The following is a 23,403-nucleotide window of genomic DNA, read 5'->3' on the forward strand; positions in this document are numbered from 1 at the left end:
CTATGGGCTACGCTTACCACAAAGGAACAGTGGTGCCAATAGCACCATGGTTTGCTGATACAGACCCCACCAGCTGCTAGCTCTGCTCCACCTATACCTACCTTCTTCAAAAGCCTGCTGTGTGCTTCAGCTGGGAAGCTGGTGGGGGGGGGTAGGTTCTTTTCCTGCACTTCTATACATTTCAGCATTACCCAGGGTGCAGCTTACTTCCTCGAAAGGACTCCCGATTAACACGCTGTGCACTGTTGTTTTTCAGCTTTGATATTTCGCTTGGAAGGGAAGATTCATGAATCACTTGAGCTTTTCCAGACTTGTGCTATTCTTACGCCCCGGAGTGCAGACAACCTCAAGCAGGTGGCGCGATCGCTGTAGGTGCCATTTTATTCTTCAGATTTTGGGTGTTGAATAAAGGGAGTGGGGTTACCAAAGGCCATTTTACTCCCATTAACCTTCATATTTGCAAAGGCGAACTACTTAATCATACACCCTCCCTTGTCCACACACTTCAAAATATAAAAACCCAGCTGGACCAGACCAATTCAGACCATCTAATTCAGCATCTTATTTCAAACAGTGGCCAACTAGACACCTCTAGGACATGAAAGCAACAGCCTGCCTCCATTATTTGTCTCCCGGAAACTGGTATTCAGTGACGTACTGCCTTTGAACTTTCCATGCAGCCACCATTCCTACTATTAGCTGTCAATTAATTAACCCCCATGAATTTGTCTGCTAAAGCTGTCTAACCTAGTGGCCATCACCACCGGAGGAAAAATTACATCTATCAGATCCGGCACTATTAGCACAGCACACACTTAAAAGAAAGAGGAGTCACTATTTTTTTTTTAAAAAAAACCTCTCCAGTCCCCCAAGCCTTAGGGTGGTTAACATTTTAAAAGTTATTAAAAAGAGTTGTAAAAAAACAACAGCTGTGGAACTCAGATGCTAGCACCAATTGGGCAGATACCATCCAGATCATGTGACATTACATTATCTGTCCATGTATTAGGAAAGCAAGAAATAGGGAATATCCAGCCTTCTCATAAAGTCCTTTTAACAGGTGTTGTGACATGCTATGAATCCCCAGTACAGTGGTACCTCAGGTTAAGAACTTAATTTGTTCTGGAGGTCTGTTCTTAACCTGAAACTGGTCTTAACCTGAGGTACCACTTTAGCTAATGGGGCTTCCCACTGCCACCACGCTGCTGCGGTGCGATTTCTGTTCTCATCCTGAAGCAAAGTTGTATAGTGGACAGGTATTGGATTCTTCTGTTTGACTTTACAGCACAGTAGGCTTCCCCAGAGCTCTCTTTGATCCTCTGACTGACACACAATTGATGGTCCAGTGATACCTTTGGGAGGAAAGGGTAAGAAAAATAAGATCTGACATTTTTTGCAGGTTTCTTTTGGGAAAACACAAAGCAGCCATTGAAGTGTACAACGATGCGGCCCAATTCAACGAGAAGGACTGGGTATGCCCAAGGTTTTCTTTGCTACTTGTAAACAGAATGGAGTAGAATTTGAGACTTGCAGATCGATGGCTGACCTATGGGTCAGTTTTGCACAGCACTTTCTTCTGTGCAGGGACAGCAGCTCCAGCACCAGCCTGTCCTCAGAATGCAGCTTATGAGAGGTGTCAATATGAATCTGGGTCTACACAGACACAGGCTTAATGATTCCCGTGGCAAGTGGGGACGGTGCTCCTGCAACAGCTCAGTTTGATGTGTTTCCCATTGTGATCATGTGCAGTCACATGACCAAGGACAGCTATGGCTGCTCCTTTATGGGGGAAAGTGACTGTGTGGATCAGCTCTTAAGGAGCCTAGTTGCATTGAAGACTTAAGCCTGTTTCATAAATTCCATGATACAGGAAGGAATATACAACCTTCCCACATAGTTGATCAAAACAGAGGAAGCACTGGTTAGTGTCTCTGCCAGATGTGCACACAGATGGCTCCCTGCTTTAATATTCAGCAGGAAAACAAAACATGGCTTGATACTCGCTCTTGGACCGAATGCCACATCTTGGGTGGTGAGTCCACCGCAGCAGAGCACCAGCATAGGCAAAACATTGTGTAACAAGCTGGATTACCACAATGGACACCAAAATTATCACTGCCAAGGCATATCCATTCATTTATTTGTCACATTTCTTACCCTGCTCTTCAGCCAAGAGCTCTCAGAGTAGCTAACAAAGATTTAAAAGCAGCAAAAAGCCTAAGTACAATTAACATGGATAAAGCGGCCAGAATATATCAGTGCCAGACATGTTAAATCAGAGGTCTCTAAACACTCGAAAAGTGCTTGAGCAAACAAAAGTACCCTTGCCAGGCACACAAAAGACATTGAACTCTGCCCAGGCAAATCTAGTGTTCATTTATTTGTTAAATGCATTATCGTGCCTTTGTACCCAAATAGTGCTCAAGACGGCTTAGGCTTCTGGGGAACCCTGGCAGCATCTCTGTTGTTGAAATGGCACACTGACAAGCCTTATAACTAAATTTATCTTCCTTATTACATGATGTAAATATATATTGGGCCCGGTATTTATTTTCTGCTTGCATAAGCTCATCCATCAGGTTTATATGCAGAATTCCAATGATAGTTGTTAAAAGAAAGATTAACAGATGTGTCTGGCTAAATCTTTGCTGGGTTTTCAGTTTAATTGTATTTCTGTAGCATCTTTGGTCATAATGGGCTGAAGTTAACAACTCAGATCCATTGAACTTTTCTTTTTGATTCTGGAAGACCAAGTAAGTTACAGTGGCCCAGTTCACACATCATGATAAACCATAGTTTATGGTTATTGTGAACAATGAACATGCACTCTGCTGCTGCCCATTAACACACCACAGCAACAAACCTTGTTTCTTGGCTTAACATTATATGCAAATTGGAAATCATAGTAGTTTTGTTCCACCCAGTCAGTCAGTCAGGAAGCAAAAAATCATGCTTTGTTTGAAGTAAAACAGTCACAATCCCCAGTTCAGACATAATGGCATAGTAGGGATTGTGGTTTGTTCTTCCCATGAACTAGTGGGGATGAATGAAGCCGCTCAGATCAGCATGTCCATGGCAAACTATTAACTATGGTTTACTGTGATGTGTGAATGAGGCCAAAATTTGGCTATTTGTAAATGAAGAGATTTGTCAAGCTCATATCTGGGGCATTTAGTACTGTTAATATTATACTGAATGGAAATGATTTGTTACCAATCTGAGAACATGAGATGGCCATTTGGTGGTGTGCCACTCCTGTTTTTTTGAGCACATTGAACCTGTGGTTTTGCAACTTGTGAGCTTGAGACCAATAATGACAAAGAGGTTCTATCCCCTCATTTTTCACATGTGGATTTACACATGTCCCCCTTCCCCTCACATCTAGGAGATCTGCCACAACTTGGGTGTCTGCTACATGCACCTGAAGCATTTCAACAAGGTAAAGTGGGCAGTTGTCTGGGAAGCATGAAAGGTCCAGAGGGTGGCAGCCTGAGAACAAGCATTTTTTTTTTTTTTTTGCAGTGTCTCTGTTTGTGGAATGCTTTCCCCAGAGAGGCTTGCCTGGTGCCTTCATTACATAACTTTAAGCACCAGGTGAAAACATTCCTCTTCTCCCAGGCCTTTAGCTCATTAAAAAATCTATGGTCTTTTAAACTGTGTGTTTGTGTGTGGGGGTATTGTTTTGTTGGTTATTATGTTATGTATTTTTGAATTTTTATACCAGGGTGGATAAAAACCGTTTTGTTTTTGTTTTTTAAAAAGGATATTAAAAAACAAACTGATTTTTTTATATTTAAATCGGATTTTTTTGATTTAAATTGGATTTTTTAAATAAAATGCTTTTGGAGGAAAAAAATCTTTCTAAAGATAGTTTTCTGTTTTCTTTTAAAGTTACATTATAGTCCAAAGGCTGTTCATCAGGAAATAAGGATTTGTTTTAAGTTTTTCATGTGTGCTGAAACTCAGTCTAAGTTGGTTTTTAAGGAAATTGTTATTAAGGAAATGATTATTTTTCTCCTTCCAAATATAAAGTTAACTTATTAAAGCTCCCAATAATTTCATAATTATCTATGTATTTCTAATGGTATAACCAAATCAGTAATTTTTGATATAACTGTAAAAACTACTCTGAAAATTTATTATTCCAAAAATGAAACCTTCATCTGGTTGTAAATATTAAGATTATACCAGCAGGAATGTCCTTCTGTAAAAAAAAAAAAATTATTTAAATCAAGTCTTACTGACTAGTGATTTAAATCAAATCCACTCTGTTTTATACTGTAAACCATCCTGTGATTCTCAGATGAAGGGTGGGATATACATTTAATAAAACAAACAAATAACGGTCCAAGTGGTTGGGTTGTATCCTAAGGAACCCTCAATGGCTGTATGGAATTGAGATGAAGGAAGTCTATGCAGTAGAGCTCTAGAAAAAGAGCCATTGGTTGAGTTCAACAGCTCTTCCTCTTGTTCAGTATGTGGTGCCCCAACAATACCAATTGCAGAAAATATATTCCAGTCCTAATTGGCATCTTGCATGTGGCAGATATGTTGCAGAAAGGGCAACTTGATAAAAGGACTTGGGGTTGTTCTTGTAAGCATTGGAAAGGATTCTTTTCATGACTGACAGGTCCCTAGTATGCTTCTCATTTTCATGTTAGAACCACAATATTGATTTTTTCCTAAAAAAAACAGCTGCTACGGTCATAACAAGGGTTGAAGGCAACCCTGTTTAGGGAAGTTTTTAATGTTTGTTGTTTTATTGTGCTTTTAATATTCTGTTGGGAGCTGCCCAGAGTGGCTGGGAAAACCCAGCCAGATGGGTGGGGTATAAATAATAATAATTTTTATTATTATTATTATCATCATCATCATCATCATCATCATCATCATCATCATCAAATAAGTTATGCACAACTGAAATTTGCCCATCATATTACATTGTGTACAACTTTGTGTACAACCTGGTAGGATTTGGGTTGGAATTGCAGAAATCAGCCTTTTTGGTGGGAGGGGCATCAAGGACTGACACATGGAGGAGTGGTTGGGGGGAAGCTATGGGGGTATAATGGCCTTGCCCAGACTAGTGCCCACAAGATGCTTTGCACTACAACTTCCATCATTCCTTACCATTGACCATTCTGTTTGAGGCTGATGGGAACTATAGTCGAAAACATCTGGAGGGCATTAGGCTGGAGAAGGCTTGGGTGTAGGACTGAAGTGAGCAGAACTGCTGTTAATGGACAGGAAATTATATGTGCCTGAGCAGCATGTGCGTGTTTGGCCCCTAGAGTCCCTAGCCCATGTTCCTATAGTTAGTGAGTGTTTGACAGAAACAGCCCAGACCTCCTCAGTCTCTGCAAAACGTGAGACCTATTAACTTGCTGTTTGAACGGGACCCTAGTTGCGGAATCCTCTGCATGTTAAACCAAATCCCCACCATGTTTTGGCTGTCAGAGTTTTGAGTGGAAAGCTGGAAGAGCAGAGATACCTGCTTCTCATGAAGTTGTACAGTAGAAGAATCTAGCTGGAAATTCTCCAAAATCCTGATACCTGACAGGAGAAAGCCAGCAGCAAATCACACCAAGCTAGTTGGAGTTGACCCTTTATAAGCAAAAACAGAATCTGCACAGGAGCGTCAGGCCTAATGAGTACAGCAACTCATCTCCGGCAGGTCTTGCCCCCATGAAGCAACCTCAGTCATCTGTCTCTCTTGGCCTCCCTCTTCCTGCTTCAGCCTCTGTCTCTGATTCTGGACTTCTCTCTGCCACAAACTACCCCCACTCATTGAGCCCTGTTACCTCTTCAGCTTCTGACACTTTCTCCCCCCAGTCTTCTCCCTCTGACCACTCATTATCGTCCCGCCACAAGTCCCCTGGCTCTGAGCCTTTTCCCCTTAGGGCTTTCCCAGTGTGGTGTAGTGGTTAATAGCAGCAGACTCGTAATCTGGGGAACCAGGTTCATGTCTCCGCTCCTCCACATGCAGCTGCTGGGTGACCTTGGGCTAGTCACACTTCTCTGAAGTCTCTCAGCCCCACTCACCTCACAGAGTGTTTGTTGTGGGGGAGGAAGGGAAAGGAGAATGTTAGCTGCTTTGAGACTCCTTAGGGTAGTGATAAAGCGGGATATCAAATCCAAACTCTTCCTCCTCCCACCATTCCTCTGCATCCAGTCAGCCCATGACAATATCTATGACCTGCAAGACCATATTCCATTTGTTGATGCCAAGAAAGTGATTTGAGAAGAATCCTCGCCATTATATATTTTACATGGCTGTCTATGGCGAAGTAAGAAGTACCACGAAAGGGAGCGTCGGACTTGGCGAGCACACCACCTGTTTCCTGAGCTGTAGCCTGGAGACTTTTGGACAATCGCATGAAAATGCCTGGGCTCCATGTGTTGTTTGATTGGTTCCCACCGTATCTTTAGCATCTGTAGCCCTCCAGATGTTTGCATCAGCCCTTGTCCACATGGACAATGGTAAGGGATGGTGGGAGGTTTTTGAGTGATGAACCCAGCTGCAGAAAGTATCCAAGATAGCGATGCTGTCTTTACTGAGAATACTGTAGCCCTCAGGTCAGAGCTTGCTTTACTGTCACCAATTAGGAAGATGTACCAGTTGGATTCTTGCAAACCATGAAAATGGCCCCGTTCTCTCCAGTTTTGGGCACACAAACATTTGCACTGAGGTGTTAATGGGCCATTAGTATGAGAAATTTCCTCCTGCTCAGATTTCCCCTTTGCTGCGCCCCGACCATACACCATGCTGCTTCCTTGCATCGAGTCACATGGGCCTATAAAATATAATGAAGCCTATAGAATGTGCTGGCATTTTAGCTTTTTAGCAATGAATATCCTGTGGCTGCATAATTCTTTTTTTACTTTGTCAGCATCTCTCTCCTTTAATGTGCCTGGAAAAAAAAAGAGAGAAGAAAACCTGCAACCTTTCATTCCAGTCCCACCGGCTGGGCCCAGGGGAGGAAAAGAGGCCATTGCAATCGATGCCTCTCATTGGAGGGGATTAACAATGTGCCCAGGAGGAGCAGTTCTGCTCCTTTGTGCAGTTCAGCAGCCCTCCTGGCTCAGTGCTGGGATAAGCATTTTGTGGAATGATGAGCTGTAAAAGCCTCGGTAACATCCAATCCTGCCAGTCCACAGATTCTGGCTTCCTAGTGCTTCTAGGCCTATTTAACTCTGGAAAGCACCCATGAAGACAGGAGGGGAAGGGGCAAAGCAAATGCAGCCCCACCTTTGAGGCTGAGCCCACTGCCCACTTGGCTGGAGCATTCAAGGGGGAAAGAAGGAGGAAATGAACTCTGCTCCTAGCTTGCCTGCTATAGGACCTGTTTTGGCAGTGGAGGGAGAGAGTTAGAAAAAAAGGGCCTATTCCAAGAACTTCATGCAAGAAATTATATTCCGTCGAGAGAGAGAGAGAGAGAGAGAAAGAAAGAAAGAAAGAAAGAAAGAAAGAAAGAAAGAAAGAAAGAATCACCAGAGGAGCTCAAGTTGGACCAGCAAAAGGGAGTGAGGAATTAACAAGCAAGGGGAGTTTTTAAAAATTGTGAGGCATCCACAGTTGTCCAAAGGGGAAATAATTGGTGAGTGTGTTAGCTTGGTTGCTTTTCTCTTTCTCCTATCGGTGTAGCTGCATCAAATATGCGACAAGGGAGTAACTAGCCATTGGTGGGACCAGATACCTGGTTGGTTTGCATTCCAAAGGTCCCAGGTTCAATCCCTGACATCTCCCAGTTCAAAGGGACACAGATAGCTGGAGTTTCTCAGCCTGAGAAGGGCAGCAGCCCAGTGGTAGAATGTCCCAGCTTCAGTTTCCAGCATCTCCAGGTAAGGGTGGTAGAAACTCCTGTCTGAAACCCTGGAGAGCCACTGCCGTTGAGTTAGATCAATGGATGGTCAGGCTTTGTACAATGCAGTTGCATAAGCTCAAACTTATTTGCTCATTATTTTTCTGGGTCATTGAGTCACCACCACCATGACCACCAAACGCTTCCCTTCTGCTTTCAGACTTTTGCAGCCACAAAGACTACAAGTATTTTAAAGCCCACTGTCTCTTTTCTCTCTTGCTGTCCTAGTGTAAATGAACCAGTGCTCAGGCTGGCTCTTTGCCAGTTTCATTAAGGAGAGAACTAGCTTTACAAAAGTTTTTTTGTCGCTCATCTTTGGTGTTTTATTATATAGGTTTACCATTTCAGTGTGAACCACTTCATGAAGTTCACCTGAATAGTGGCATATAAATATCTGAAAAAGAATAATACACTCTGTGCTCTGCTCAGGCAAAAGATCAGCTAAATAATGCCCTGGAGCTCAACCGACATGACCTGACGTACATGATGCTGGGGAAGATCCACCTGTTGGAGGGGCAGACGGACAAAGCCATTGAAGTCTATAAGAAAGCAGTGGAGTAAGAGCGCCTTTCTTCTCTTGTTCTGTTGGGGGTGGAGGTTAGGAAGGATGTCTTGTGACCAGGAATTAACCTCATTGTACAGAACTAGAAAGCGCAGAGAAAAGTCCTCTCTCGTGGCCCAGGCAGCCATCTTAGGCACAGTTTTGGATTGCTGCTCCAACCTTTCAGGTCCCTTTCAAGCGCATGAATTCACACAGGTCTTCAACCCCCGAGGCTATAAGCCAGTGTGACAGCCTGCAAATCAGCTTCTTCAAACTATTTCTGAAGGCTGTTCTGATGCTAACACGAGCATTTTCATAGCACTCATGAGGGGAAACAGAATCTGCTGCTGCTGTTCTCACAGTATGAGCCAAGGAGCATATGTCAGCCCCATTTCCAACAAAAGGGGTTCTGTTCAAATAGCCTCTAACAGAGTTAGGTTTGTTCATTTTTTTGGTGTCTTTTTTTAAAGGGATCGTTTGTCTTTTATTCCTTCCCCGGCTTGTATTTATTTATTATTTAATAAGTGCATTTAGAACCTGCCTTTCATTGCAAAAGATCCTAGGGCAGAGTACAAATTACATAAAAGCACATAAAAGAGCCATGCACTGCAAAGCCGACAGGAACGGTAAGAACAGCTGTATGGCCTTTAATGTAAATCGATCAGAGAGCTTTGTATGTGAATTGAAAAACAAAAAATACAAACAATACCGCTGGTAGAGTGGGGGAAGCTCCTTTGCATTTGCTGCCCCAGCCAATTAAAATACGCAGCAATGTGGCAGCTGGATGGGTCTGTTAGCGCTGGAATATTCGAGGCAAATGTATTTAAGCCTTTCTGTGAGCCCCTTGCTTTCGGCAAGTAAATATTTCTGCCCGGCACATCATTTGCCAGTCTTCTGCTCAGGCCACACAGTTGCAGATGGGGGCTTGGTAGTCCTTCTTTAAGGCTGATAAAATGTTTCCTTCACATGCAAGATTGGGGCTAGTCCTCCCATTACGCAGGGAGCAGATCACTTGAAGTGGCAAATTTTGGGCCACCATCGAAGGGTAGAAACTTGTGCGATATTTACTGTAGTTTATTTTTATCACCATAGTGGGGAACATTTGCAATTTCTGCTTCTGGTGCAGAAATGTCATGGGCCATATCTGCGTGAAACACATTTATGCCCTTGCATAACAATGGTTGCCACTCTGTATTAATGAGGGCACCAGATGTCATAAAACACGAGGGTCTCTTTTTTTTGTTTCAGGTTCTCTCCGGAAAACACAGAGCTCCTTACAACTCTGGGCTTGCTCTACCTGGAGGTATGGGAAGTTGCTAATTGGTTAGTTGTTCAGTTTGGTCTAGCAGCTGTTAATTGCATTCGTGTAGAGGCATCCCCATTGCCACTTTGAGACTTTTCTCAAAAAGTTACACCAGGCTATCTCTTCTAAATAGGTGCTTTAGATCCTCACAGGAAGGAACTTACCTTACGCAGCTGAGCCAAAGCAGAATGCAGATAGACTCTGCTTCTATAACCTGCTAGTCCAAGTATATGAAGTAGCTTTGTGAGTTTTCTATATAGGAAAGGACCACATATTGGATACAAAGGCACCTCAGAGAAATTCAGAAATCGCTTTAAAGTTTCCTGGGGATAAGCAATGTCACACAGTTTCATGAGTCAAGTTTTCTGTGTACCATAATTCTGCCAAATCCCTAGCTCACTCCCAAAATGGTTCTTGTTTATGCAACTTGGGCCTCCATTTTGTCTCTGGGCAGGATTTCCTCATCTAAATGCTTTCTTCATTTCCTAGCAGCCTCAGTAATGGCCCAAGATGATTAGGTTTCCAGTGTAGATTTCCCAGGAGGAAATGATAGGGCTTTGAATTCTGGGGTGTGATATTTGGGGCTGGTTGACTTTTGAGTCCTTTCTCAGGGGAGAGCCAGATTTGGAGCATGTCAGCCAAAGATGCACAGCAGTCCTCTGGAGAGTGCGCAGTGGCTTCCTGGTTGTGTTTGATGAACCTCAGAGGGTTGTTACAGTTCCTAGAGAACCTGCATGTGGAGTAGGAAGTAACTACGTCCGAGGAGTAGAAAGCAGTGAAAAATGTATCGTTGCTTAAATTGCTTAAATATTCTACTGATATTTCCCCCCCTTTACTTAGCTCGAGGTTCATCAGAAAGCCTTTGAGTATCTTGGGAATGCACTCACGTATGACCCCAGCAACTATAAGGTAACTCAGGGGATGGGAATATATTGAATTGTTGGCAGAAACAGAAGAAAATGAATATGACTGTCACAAAATGGTAACCTAAGTAAACAGCTGGATGAGCTGGTCAGAGTCACTAAAGCACCCTTTCCTTCTTGGCACACTCCACGTTTTGGACCGCAACTCTCGTCAGCCCTAGTTGTAGTCCAAAACATCTGCTGGGCACCATGTTGGGGAAGGGTGATCTTTCCTAGTCCTTAGTCCTGCCTATCCCACAAGTTTCCAGGTATGTGTGGCTTTGGGTGTATTCCTGACGTGCAAAACTTTTCTCCAGTCATTGCTTTGATAATGCCTTCGCGTTCTTTACTCACCGACAGTGGTGAAAAGCCAGTTTGTTAGCCCCCTACGATTTGGTTTTTGCTTTATTCCGTTCCAAAGGCCATCTTGGCAGCTGGCAGCATGATGCAGACACATGGAGACTTTGACGTAGCCCTCACCAAGTACCGAGTGGTCGCTTGTGCTGTTCCTGAAAGCCCCCCGCTCTGGAACAACATTGGAATGTGCTTCTTCGGCAAAAAGAAATATGTGGCGGTAGGTGTGTTTTGTGTCATCTGCCTACCCTATTACCTTCCTGAATTTGCATCCATTTGTGATTGTCTTTTACCCCCTCCTTCCCCTCTCCCCAATCCTCTGGCATGCAGAATTGGAAGTGGGGAGGCAGGCATTTCTTTCAATAGCATTGGTGTTCCTCTGGCTATTTCTTGGCTTCTCCATATCCCAGCATAAAGGAGAGAAATGCCCACCTACCCCTTGAGCCCTCTGGCACAAAGAGAGGCAGGGTTTTATCTTATTTGCACTGATGTTTGGAAAAGATAAAAGCTGTCAGGGTTTTGTTAATTCCATCTTAGCTAGCGTTGGGAACTGGAGAGCAACATCAGTGCTAGTTTTGACCTATAAAGCCTTGAACCGCTCAGGACCCCAATACCTCAAGGACTGCCTCTCTCCATATGAACCTACCCAGATCCTGAGATCATCTTCCGAGGCCCTTCTTCGTGTGTCTCCACAAGAAGTATGGAGGGTGGCAACACAAGAATGGCCCCTTTCTGCAGTGGCTCCCCATCTGTGGAATGCTCTCCCCAGGGAAGATCGCCTGGTGCCTTCATTGTACACCTTTAGGCACCCGGTGAAAACCTTCTTTAATCAGGCCTTTGGCTGATTGGCATCTAATGCCCTTTTAAATGTGTTGCGGGAGAGGGGATTATCGGATTGGCTTTATTTTTGTTTTTGTTATCTATTCTGTGCTTTGTATATTTTATTTTATATTTTTGTGTTTTGAACCTCTTTTGAGAACTACGGGTATAGGGCAGCATACAAATTTAATAAATAAAATAAATGAATTTCTTTTTGAGAGGCGTTATTATTTGGAAGGATCAAGAAAATGGCACCCTTGGCCTCTACTCCTAAAGAAGCCATTTCATAATGCCTTTGCCTTCTCTTTTACTGAACGGAGCCATTTCCCCCTGCAGGCCATCAGCTGCCTGAAACGAGCAAACTACCTTGCTCCCTTTGACTGGAAGATTCTGTACAACCTTGGCCTCGTCCATCTGACAATGCAGCAGTATGCCTCTGCGTTCCACTTCATCAGTGCTGCCATCCATCTCCAGCCAAAGTTGGCAGAACTCTACATGTTGCTAGCAGGTAGCACCACACACACCTGCCACCTTTGCCTGGTTACTACAATGGAAATTCTGCTTGTTATTGACGTTAGGGGATGCCACCCTGGTTGAAATCACTAGTATAAATTTATGTAGTGTTTTAAGCATGTGGTTTATTCAATATTGATGATATCATTTCTTCCCTTAATAATCCCAGTAGACATTATTCCCATTATACAGACTGGGAACTTAATTCAAGAGAATGACTTGCCTAAGGCTGCCTCTTATAGTCATGACTAAATGGGCAGTTCGAATCCAGATCTCCCAGGTTCACATCCAACTTTCTGTTCAGTGAACTAAACTCTGGCTTGAAGTAAAATCAGCTGTGATGCAGGTACAGAAGTACCAGATCAATGGGTAAGGGATACTTATCCTTGGTTAGCATTGATCCTGAACGCATGAAGCAGGCTTATACTTAGACCATTGGTATTGCCTTTTCTGGTTGGTAGTAGCTTTCCAGTGTCTCAGCCAATGGGTCTTTCCCATCACCCAATACTTGAGATCTTTAGCTGGGGATGAAGAACCTCTGGCCCACCAAGACATTGTTGGACTACAACTCCCCTTATCCCTCAGCCCTTGGCCATTCTGGGTAGGGCATATGGAAGTCACAGTTCAACAACATCCAGAGGGCCACAGGTTCCCCATTTCTGCTTTAACTGGATTTGGCAGGGAGTGAACCTGGAAGCCTTTCTACCTACAGTTCTCCTGAGAAGACTGTTGTTCCCTGCCTCAAACCAGAATGCTTCTCTTTAAGAGGCTTGTGTCTTCTCTCAGCAAGCCTAATGGGTTGTGACCCTTCCTTAAGAGCATTGCTTGGGGGGAGGGAGAATCAAATTCAAACCCTACTCCACCATCAGCTTCCTGGAAGGCAAGTCATTCTCTCAGTCCCCTTCCCAGCTGCAATATGAGAATAAAGACACTGGCCAAAGGTGCAGAATTAATTTAGAATTTCTTCACTTTCCAGCAAGAGTTATCCCATTTCCCCTTTCTTGATACAGTTGCTTTGACAAATCTTGAAGATTTAGAGAATGCCAAACTCGCCTATCAGAAAGCTTCAGCGCTGGACACGTATGTTTCTTAGTTTACTTGGGGCAGTTTACTTGTTCTCTCTGCACCTACCCAAAAGTGGCTCCATAGAGCACATATCCTCTCCCATTTCCTCACTAGCTGTACCTTAAGGCTGGCACTACCTGTGAGCTTTCTTGTTTCTAAGGACCACACTTTCTCAACTTTTGTTTTAATGGGAGGTGGTGGGGGGATCAAGAGGTTGTGCATGCATGTTTCTGTAAGTTGGCTCTAGGCCATGAAAAGTGTTTTCCACATTAAATCTCCCTCTGGAACTTGCCATATGAACCTAGTTCCACTAGTCAATAGGTGTGTGCAAGTGTTGTCCTGCACAGATTAATCTGGAAATGTACTCTGTAAAGGAGACAATCTTGGGCCTCCAGTGTTTGCTGAGCTTCACTTGCTTCTTTCAAGTGCAATTGCATCACTGCTGACCTAAAAACTTAGACAATCTGCAAGAGTGAGCAGCACACAGCATCACTTCCCAGGTCCTTAGCAGAGCCAAAGACTACATTAGTTCTAGTGCTTGCAGCTCACCATTTGTAAGAAACCACCTATTTCCCTTGGGATTAGAGTATTTAACCTCCATCTGCATGTTGTTGGAACAGGATCAATAAACAGTTGCCAGCTTGCAAGTTGCAGGACTATGATAAGGTGCTTTGCCCTACAACTGCAAAGTATTTTGGGGATAGGTGCCTCACCATATAGTTGTGAGACGAGTTTCAAAGCCAGTTGGAAATCTCTTGCAGTTCGGGGATTACAACTGTGGCATCTGGGATTGTTTATGCACCAACTATTATCTTGCCTCAGAACTATGGAGCTAATTTTGGTCACATTGCACCAAATCCTGCCCAACCCTCAGACTTAAAAGCTGCTGAACTCCAAGCATATGCATAGCGGGGGCAGGGGGTAGCAGTGAGGAATCAAGTAAATAAAAATACTTAACTAACTGACCAGTTGCATTGCAGATAACTTGGTTCTGCCCCCCCCCCCACGGCTGCCCCCTAAAATAAATCCTGGCTACGCCCATGTCTCCAAAGATACAAGTTCAGTACATGTTCCCAGGCACTTAAAAAACTTCAAAATCTGGCTTCCAGCACAATCATTAGACATGCTCTTAAGAACCTTCATTTCCATTAAAAAAACACTTTTTTTTTCTTCATTCATATAAGTTTGGAGATAACACTTGAAAGGGGGTACGTAGGATGTGTTAAAGGCCCCCAGGGTCTCTTTGCCTGAGGCTACACTTTCGTACAGCTCCTTGCTCAGGTCCTTGTCCATGTACAGGCTCTCAGTTTCCCATTACTCTCTTATTTTTTGTTCAGCTAATCAGATCTAATGTGTAAGATGAAAATTACCTTTGGGTGCTTACATCATTTTTATGATCTATTCTACTCATTTCTGAAAAAAGTACAATTTGACCTACTAGGTTACAGAACTCTTAATTTTATCTGTACTGCAACTGTTTGTTTTTATATGTGGACTTGCTTTCCTAGATGAACTTATTTTTAACTGTTTTGACACTTTCCTTGTGTTGTGGTTGTAATTTTATTTATATATATATATATATATATATATATATATATATATATATATATATATATATATGTGTGTGTGTGTGTGTGTGTGTGTGTGTGTGTGTGTATTTTATTGTTGTAACCCTCCCTGGGACCTTATGCTAAAGGGTGGGCAAGAAATCTAATTCATCCAATTAATAATTTCAGCAAGCAAAAGGCCACTGCCTAAGAGATCTCACAGATGGGTCTTGGTCCTGGCTGTACCTGTAATATTTGCTGACAACAGTGCAATTTACCTCCCTTTAGCACCAGTACCATTTATACTACCATGTCGTCTCTCCTGGGTTTCAGGTTCAGCCCGCTGATAAATCTGAACTATGCAAGCCTGCTCTACAATCAGGGGGATAAGAAGGGGGCTGTTCTCCAGTACCATGAGATGAAAAGAAAGGTTCATGCATTAGTGGATAGCACACTGGAGTTTGACCCTGAGGTTAGTTTAAACCACTGCTTGCTGCTCCCAAACAGCTATGCAGCTTAGCTGTCAGAGAAAAGGGGTCGTTTTGTTAGCGGAACTTCAAACAGTTTGTGTGGTTACTGAGACAACTACGGCGTAGGGGTGGGAGAGAAGAGAGTATAGATGCATCACAAATAGCACCCTTAAAAATGAAAATGTAACAGAATCCATTTTTTAAAAAAATCAGAAACAACTAATACAGTGGTACCTCGGTTTTCGAACATAATCCATTCTGGAAGACCGTTGAAGTTCCAAAACATTCAAAAACCGAACTCAATATGGAAGCCTAAAAACAGAAAACTCAATACGGAAACCGTGTGGCATGTTCAACTTCCGAGGCGTGTTCAAAAACAAGCATTTATTTCCAGGTTTACGGCATTCGTAAACTGAAATGTTTGTCAACAGAGATGTTCAAAAACTGAGGTACTACTGTAGTAACATGGTTGGGATGCCTCCGTAGCCAAGTCAGTGGACCTAGATAGCATTGCCCTGCCATTTGGGGGTGGGGAGTTTGGGCACCTCTGGGGACAGGGAGGCAGGCACACAGAAAAGGGGCAAGAGGTGCAAGGTGAGCACCCCTTCCCCCTCACATTTTGCCCTTAAAAAGGGGGGGTAGCACATGGTCTCCATGCAAAACATCCTAGGTTTAATCCCCAGCCCGTCCATATAAGACTGTTGGAAGCCCCAGAAAGCTGCTGGCAGGCAGTGTAATCTGAGCTTGATGGACCAATGATCTGATTTTTGTGAAAGGCAGGTTGCTAAATACTAGCTGCTCGCTGCCATGGCGCCTGCCATTTTGCCTCACCGGAAGTCCCCATATGATGTGTCTTGTGCCGTTGAACCAATCACGCAACATTCATTCCCTACTAATAAATATAAAACACTTAAAATATAAATCTGGGGACAGATTTGTAAATCCAGGGACTGTCCCCGGGAAACAGAGACATCTGGTAACCATAGGTTAGTGCCCCTGCTTTATATGGAAGCAGAACTGGAATGAGATTCGATGGCTATGGTATTTGCTGACCAGATTTTCAATTGCTTCCCTCTTCACACTTGGACAGATGGTGGATGTAGCTCAGAGACTAGGTGCTGCCTTGCAACTGGGAGAGGTTGCAGTCTGGGCTAAACCTGCTAAAGATTCCAAATCAAAGCAGCGAGCAACTGCATCTAGCAAATCCTCTAGCGCACAGCCTTTGGGCTCTAACCAAGCCCTGGGACAGGCTATGTCTTCTGCAGCTGGATATGCCAAGACCATGATTCCAGGTATGCCTGTCTGCACCATGTCTATTTGCATAGGCAGAATCAATCCCCCCCCCTTGTCTGAATGCTATAGACAACCGGGAGCTTGTTGTTGTTCAGTCGTTCAGTCGTGTCCGACTCTTCGTGACCCCATGGACCAGAGCACGCCAGGCATGCCTATCCTTCACTGCCTCTCGCAGTTTGGCCAAACTCATGTTAGTAGCTTCGAGAACACTGTCCAACCATCTCATCCTCTGTCGTCCCCTTCTCCTTGTGCCCTCCATCTTTCCCAACATCAGGGTCTTTTCTAGGGACTCTTCTCTTCTCAACCGGGAGCTACACAGTAGCATTTTAAGTGTTCACTGTGGGCACGTGTGCTCGCTGTTCAGGCTGACCCATTTTCCCACACTGCCCCCACCCCACCCCAAAAAACAATGTGCAACAGTTTATTCACTCGATGGTTCTAGAAGTTATTGAAGTGGGAGATGAAGTCTCCTTCCTCAGTCAAGGCCAAAGAGAAATGCTTGTTATTTCAGGTGGACAAAAAAAAAATAATCCATGTTATTTGCAATGTGATTTGGCCCAACTGAGCCATAAGGATGCTCAGGAGCAAAGGCTGCTCATGGAATTGGGCTAACCTGCACGGTAAGCAATATAGAAACACTAGGAATTTCACCATCCACCAAAAGCTCTCTCTTCTTTAGAAGAGAAAAGCAAATTGCTGATTTGTGCTCACTTTCATTTTCAGGTACTGGAACTCAGCTGGCAAAGCCATTGGAGCCTAAGACTGCCTCTGATCCAGAGAAATCTGCATCTGCTGAAGGGCAGGAGCCACCTATGGAACAAGAAAAGGAAACCTGAAGGGACTACTAGGACAGCTTGTAGAGCTGCAGAACTTGCCCTGCTAGTGAGGAGCAAGATGTGTAAAGTTAGTATCACCCAAGCCTTGCTCCAGCAAGGGGTTCTCCCTCCATCCTTGAGCCAGCAGGATGCTTGGGAACTGTTTAAAATCTACTTTCTTCAGTATTCCAAATTAAAAGGATTATGAAAGATGCCCTCAACAGCAAATGAAATTTGGGAGTAGTCCTGGAAAAAGTTAGCTCTTAGCAGCAAGAGAAGTTGGGTTTTACAAGTTACTGACAGAAAAACACACAATTGTGAAGAGATGCCGTAAAAATGGAGACTGCAGCATTCCTTGTGCTTTTGTCTTGCCCTCTCCTAACATATCTGTACCGATAGTAGCCAGTGGTTAACTACTTAAGGGCGGCCTGAAGCATCTGCTACTGTACTCTCTCAAACTAAGTTCTCCGAGGTTGTCAAATTTTGAATGGATTAAGCTATTGCTTTAGGATCCCAGAAGGATCAAGCAGACCAATGACCAGCAAATATCTTCCTTCTCCTATCACTGAATGATGGTATTTATCACTACAGCCAATTTGGCTGAATTACTTTATATATAGGGGGAGGTTTTTAAAAGATGTAAATAGAAATATTTAATAAAAGGATTGAAACGCTTCTATTTAACTTGTCCCATGTGTTACTTGATTCCTTTATATTGTGAATTTCTGAGCAATACTCAATTAACTTTGAAGTAAGATTATGTTTGCTATCTTTTTACCTGACATATATATATATATACACACAAGACAAGTCTCAGTTGCCAATGAAATAAAAGAGCAATGTTACCTAAGGTTCCAGATTAGATACCTGAGAAATGAAGTTATCAGAGCTGGGCAGGGGCACATCATGAAGGAAGGGCTCAGCCAGCTTCTCAGTTTCAGTTTGACATGCAATCCTGGCCCCTAGTACTAGCGGAGCATCTAGAAGCAAAACTCAGTAAAGGGGACCCGGCTGTTAAACTGTTCTTGTAGGAAGTCTAGAACAATCATAGCCTCTTCACTAGCCAACAGTTCCATCCTACCAACTTTTCTTCATTCTTAGCCAAGCCAGACCACACCATTCAAGGACTCACAGCCTATTGTGAATGCCACTCTCTCAAAGAGCTTTTGTTCAAATTGTATATTGATTGTGGTTTTCTGATTAGTAGTGGCCAGTGGACAATTTTGAATTGTCTCCTGTTTTGTTTGAGAGAGTGCTTTGTCACTGAGCCACATCTGAATAGGACTCTGGAAAGCAGCATTCAGGCATTAATTAGAGACACTGCATCACTGCCCTGAAGCCAAGGCTGTATGGTACCTTTGACATGGTGTCAGTAGAAAGGATAACAATCCCTGATTTACTATGCAGCAGATTTCCCCCGATAAAAAAGCTGAAAGGGCCATAGGTCAGTGGTAGAGAACATACCTTGAATGCAAAAGCTACAGGTTAAATCTCTGACAACTGAGTCACAATGGGAAAGTTACCTGTACAAAGCCCTGGAGAGGCATTCTAGTATTGCAGGCCATACATACTGAGTTCTATGGACTAATGATCTTCGTAGAAGGCGCCTTCTGATGTTTCTAGATTAGTCACACACTCAAAACCATGGAACTTTAAACCAAGTAATTGCAAAAAAAGAGAACACAGTACATTCTAAATGCAAAAAGAATGTTTTATGCTAACACCAGAATCTTAAGGTTTTAATAATCATATACAGTGAAACATAACACAATGTCCAGAAATACTTTTTTCATAGGAATTGTACAGGTAGAACAATTTGGCAACAGAAGTTATTGAGAACTTGCTTTCAAGGATGCTTTTTAGCTCTTGCAAATGACACCTACTCTTATCACTGCTATTTACAAAAGAAGAAAACAGGAAGTGTAGCTTGCACAGCACAGGTGACTTTCACCACCCTTTGTGTTAGCAAGTGCCAGACACCAAGATGACAGATGCTTGGTTTCTGAAGCCTCTGATCCCATGTTAGATTCTGGGGTCAGCAACTCCCTGAGAATTCTGGTGGGACAGAGAGCTGTTCCAATTTAACAATGTGGGCAAGAAACTATACCATTCAGAAGAGCAAAAAGCTCACTCTAGCTGTCACATTAAAGAAACAACTGGGTATAAAGCACAGGCTAGAACTCTTAGCAAAAGCTTTACTTTCTATCCATAGGGTTTCAGATACAGAGAGGATGAACCTGCTTCAGTATTCTGCTTCACATAATATTTTCCTAGTGCAAGGAGAGTTGTAAGGAAGACTTTGTGTCACATTATCCATTGGTAAGAGGCCCTGGCACTGGGCACTCACATTGTTATTGCAGTTAAAGCTGGGTTGGATTGTGGCCAAGTGGATAGGCTCATGCCGTAGGCAGAACAAAACAATGTATTAGTATAGCAACTGATGACCCTCAGATTCCCTTCCAACTCTACAATTCTATGATTCTGTATACAGGAAAGCACCAAAGGCAGGGGAAAGGGGTAGACAGTGTCCAGGTGTTCAGGAGAAGTACTAAAACCAATGCATTCAAATATCTTTTTTTACAGGTACTCTTAAGACACAAATAACTTGAGGCTTCGGCTTCTAGCTGGTAGGAGAGGACTTTGGGGTTCATGTTCCTTCTGTCTTTCTAATGAAAAGGGTGAGTAAAATACAAGAGTGCACAGAAGTAGGCTCACCTCTACCCAGGGCCACTCCTGGTTCAGGTAGGAGTTACAGAACTCAAATAAATCTGTGTTAACAAAAGCGGTGGCGGGGATAAGGTTACCAAGGCCTCACATATCAAGTAGAGAAACACATGTACAAATGGAGGCTGTCACCACTGGAATATGTGTGATAATAAAAAACGACGTGGATCTAACTAGGATACAGTTTTGTGAAGAGCAAAGGAACTAAGAAAAATCCAACAAGCACCACTGCTGTATAGCTGCCATTCATTTACTTTGTTTATGGAATGAAAACAAGTTCTACAATAGTGCTTTGTACAGTACACCCTAAACTCAGAACAGGAAAATAAAGCTGCATATTTAACCACTATGATTTGTCTCACAAAAGCAGCAAACGCCAAGAGAATACTTCAGTTTTACAGCTCAGGATTTCTCACATATTATGCTTTCCTAGTGACCTGTTTCAACATGTCTAAAATCAGAAGCCCTTCCCACAGAACCAAGAACATGATTATGTAGTACAGTTCTTAAACCTCCCTGTTCATCCAAGCAAAGCACAACCATCATCCAAGCAAAGCACAACCATGAGCCAGTGGTCTACTGAAACCCTTTTGAGTCCTTTTTGGTAATACTATTCATGCACACAGAAGCAACATTTTTACAAGTTGATGTTTTGGTAAGAGTAATATACTCACGTTCTGTACTTGGGTTTATGCCAGCAAGCATATGACTATAAATAGACACAGCTAGCATCTTAGTGGCTGCAGCTGGGTAACAAAATGCCTGCAGGTGGGGCTCACTTAAATGAGGTCTACTCTGCTGCAAAGAGCCAAGAGAAGCCCATTGACTAAGGACAAAACTAGCTGAGATGGTAGCACATCTGTATTATCAAAGTTCTCTACCATACTGGTATAAATAGGGGCAGAGGTGTCAGTTCCAGATGAACAAGAAAGTGGAACATAGGAAGCTGTCTTGAACCAGGTCTGAATATTTGGTCCCTCTGGTCCAGTATTGTCTGTGCTGGCTTGCAGTAGCTCTCCAGGGTCTCAGACACATAAGTCTTTCCCATCATCTACTACTAAATCCTTTCATCTGAATATGCCAGTGGCCTGACCTTCTGCATGTGAAGTGAGTGCTCCACCACGGAGCAAAGATTCTGAACTTTTCCTTTGCCCACAACTTTCCATCACTGCCTCTTCTTTTCTTATAAAGGCTCAATATTTGGATATAAACCTGGCTAAGAGGAAAATAGCCAGGAGTAAGCAGTGAAGAGAACAGAAAGCAGAGGAATGGTTCCTGCACTGCTACTTCTCCACCTGAAGTCGCTACCCCACCTGTTTTACAGCTATTCAGCAGCCAACTGCATGGATCATCCATTGCTATTGCCTTTAAATGCAGCACTGAAGTAGCAAAGAAGAGGCCACCCTTCAGTTCTCCACCCCAGGCCCAACCATTCAAGGTGAAACAAGAACTCTGTAATTCCAGAAATCCAGCAATGAGACTTTCAGAAAGTTCAAACAGTATCTACATAAATAGCTCTGAAGCATTACACAAATAACTTTAAATCCAAACAACTTTTGAGGCTATATAATCCACCTGGAGGAAGTCCCCTCTAGTTAGTTGGTATCCGTCTGCCTTGAGAGACAATGGAAGAGTGTACCATCAGGGGTAAAGTAGAACTTTTGAAGAGTTACTGTGCCTACTATAGCTGTAGAGACCAATCTGGGAGAGACATATTTTATTGTAACTGGGGCAGATAAAAGCGTCTGATTTCGCTGTTACAGATGCACCATGACGTTTCTTCTCTCTACACTTCTCCCAGGGGTCTTTTCTCCTCTGGTCACTGCTGTGGATACACAGCTTGACCATCTGTCTCTAGGCACTGCGATTGTCTGCAAGGGATTCCCATATGGCAGTGTTAATATTGCCAGCCTTCATGTCACATTTATAGATAGCTTTATAACACAGATCTGGTCTGCCAACAGGTCTGGTGCCTGAAGCCAGCTCCCCCGTAAAGCACATCGTAGGGGATCCTGCCATCTTTCATTCTGTGTACAGAAGTATGAACATGCTGGGGCTGTGGGCTTGGAAGAGCACATCTTCATTGGGGCTTGGAAGAGCACATCTTTGTTTGAGACTCTGTCCTGCCAAGTGATGCCCCAAATCTTCCTGACACAGCACAAATGGAAGGCATTGAGGCATCACTCCTGGTCATGACGCACTTTCATAAAGCAGTGTGCTCAACACACAAGCCTGGTAGACCTTCATCTTGGTATCAGTCGTTGGCATGACATTCTCTCATACCCTTTTGGAGAGGCGAGCTATTGCTGCAGCTGCCTTACCAGCTCAACATCAATGGAAAGTTTGCTGGTTATGGTGGAGCCCAAGCAGACAAAATCATCTATGCCTCTACATTACTGCCAAATGAAGACCTATAGAGGTAGTTTGGAGTCACCGCTTGTGTTTTTCTCCCACATCTCAAGCACAGGTTTTTTCAATGTTAACACCATGCAACATCACATTCAGGATCAGTGGCGAAACAATCACTGCATCAGAATGATGAGAAAGAAAACGGATGACAGAAAAAGCAATTTGAGCAACAAGCATTATACCTTGATGTAAAACATGTCAGCATGCCCTAAGCCACTGTTTTGAAACTTTTAGTGTGAGAACACATCCTTGATCAGGTTCAATTCTAATTCTGAAGTCAAAGTCTTTTTGATGTTTTTTTCTACAGAACGCCCCACCACCCCCACCCAGTCTCCAGACCACTATCTGCAGCAAAGGGCAATTTTCAGCAAGACTCTGGCACTCAGAGCATGGGAAGAATTGAAGTCATCCTCCCTGATTCTCACTCTAGAGGCCCCTCCACTGCTTTTGGTAGAAGAGGCACACAGAATCCCTAGCACAGTAACATCTAGTTTGACCTTAAGAGACAACGAAATCTGGAATATATTATACAGTGCAAAATTTCTGCTCACCTCAGCTAGCACCACATTGTAAAAAAACTAATGAAAATCTGGGCTAATCAGATGGAGTCCTGCAGATCCTGTTATGTTCCTTAATTGTAAAGGCATTGGTAGCTACCTTAAGCCCTGTTCAGATCTACCAGCATTAATCATACCCTGACCTGTTTTAATCATATCTACTGGCATTCTGGGAATTTTCAGTTTCATCATCTGTTACTACTGTAGCCCACCCTTACTCTGAGGCTTA

The 23,403-nt window shown here is 43.3% G+C and overlaps 1 protein-coding gene across 1 annotated transcript in view; it reads left to right on the forward strand.

Annotated features, from left to right (window-relative positions):
• Positions 1 to 18,168, forward strand: part of BBS4 (Bardet-Biedl syndrome 4) — a 38,975-nt gene extending 20,807 nt beyond the window's left edge. The window contains exons 5-16 of the mRNA XM_033166865.1: positions 257 to 368; positions 1,400 to 1,472; positions 3,386 to 3,439; positions 8,292 to 8,419; positions 9,652 to 9,706; positions 10,547 to 10,615; positions 11,030 to 11,182; positions 12,118 to 12,289; positions 13,305 to 13,374; positions 15,240 to 15,378; positions 16,467 to 16,668; positions 17,393 to 18,168. Of these exons, the coding sequence (XP_033022756.1) occupies positions 257 to 368; positions 1,400 to 1,472; positions 3,386 to 3,439; positions 8,292 to 8,419; positions 9,652 to 9,706; positions 10,547 to 10,615; positions 11,030 to 11,182; positions 12,118 to 12,289; positions 13,305 to 13,374; positions 15,240 to 15,378; positions 16,467 to 16,668; positions 17,393 to 17,505 (1,340 nt within the window). The 3' untranslated portion in view covers positions 17,506 to 18,168. The remainder of the gene's footprint in view (positions 1 to 256; positions 369 to 1,399; positions 1,473 to 3,385; positions 3,440 to 8,291; positions 8,420 to 9,651; positions 9,707 to 10,546; positions 10,616 to 11,029; positions 11,183 to 12,117; positions 12,290 to 13,304; positions 13,375 to 15,239; positions 15,379 to 16,466; positions 16,669 to 17,392) is intronic.
• Positions 18,169 to 23,403: the final 5,235 nt, after the last annotated feature.

Source organism: Lacerta agilis, chromosome 13 (genome assembly GCF_009819535.1).
Source record: "Lacerta agilis isolate rLacAgi1 chromosome 13, rLacAgi1.pri, whole genome shotgun sequence".
NCBI classification, from domain to species: Eukaryota; Metazoa; Chordata; class Lepidosauria; order Squamata; family Lacertidae; genus Lacerta; species Lacerta agilis.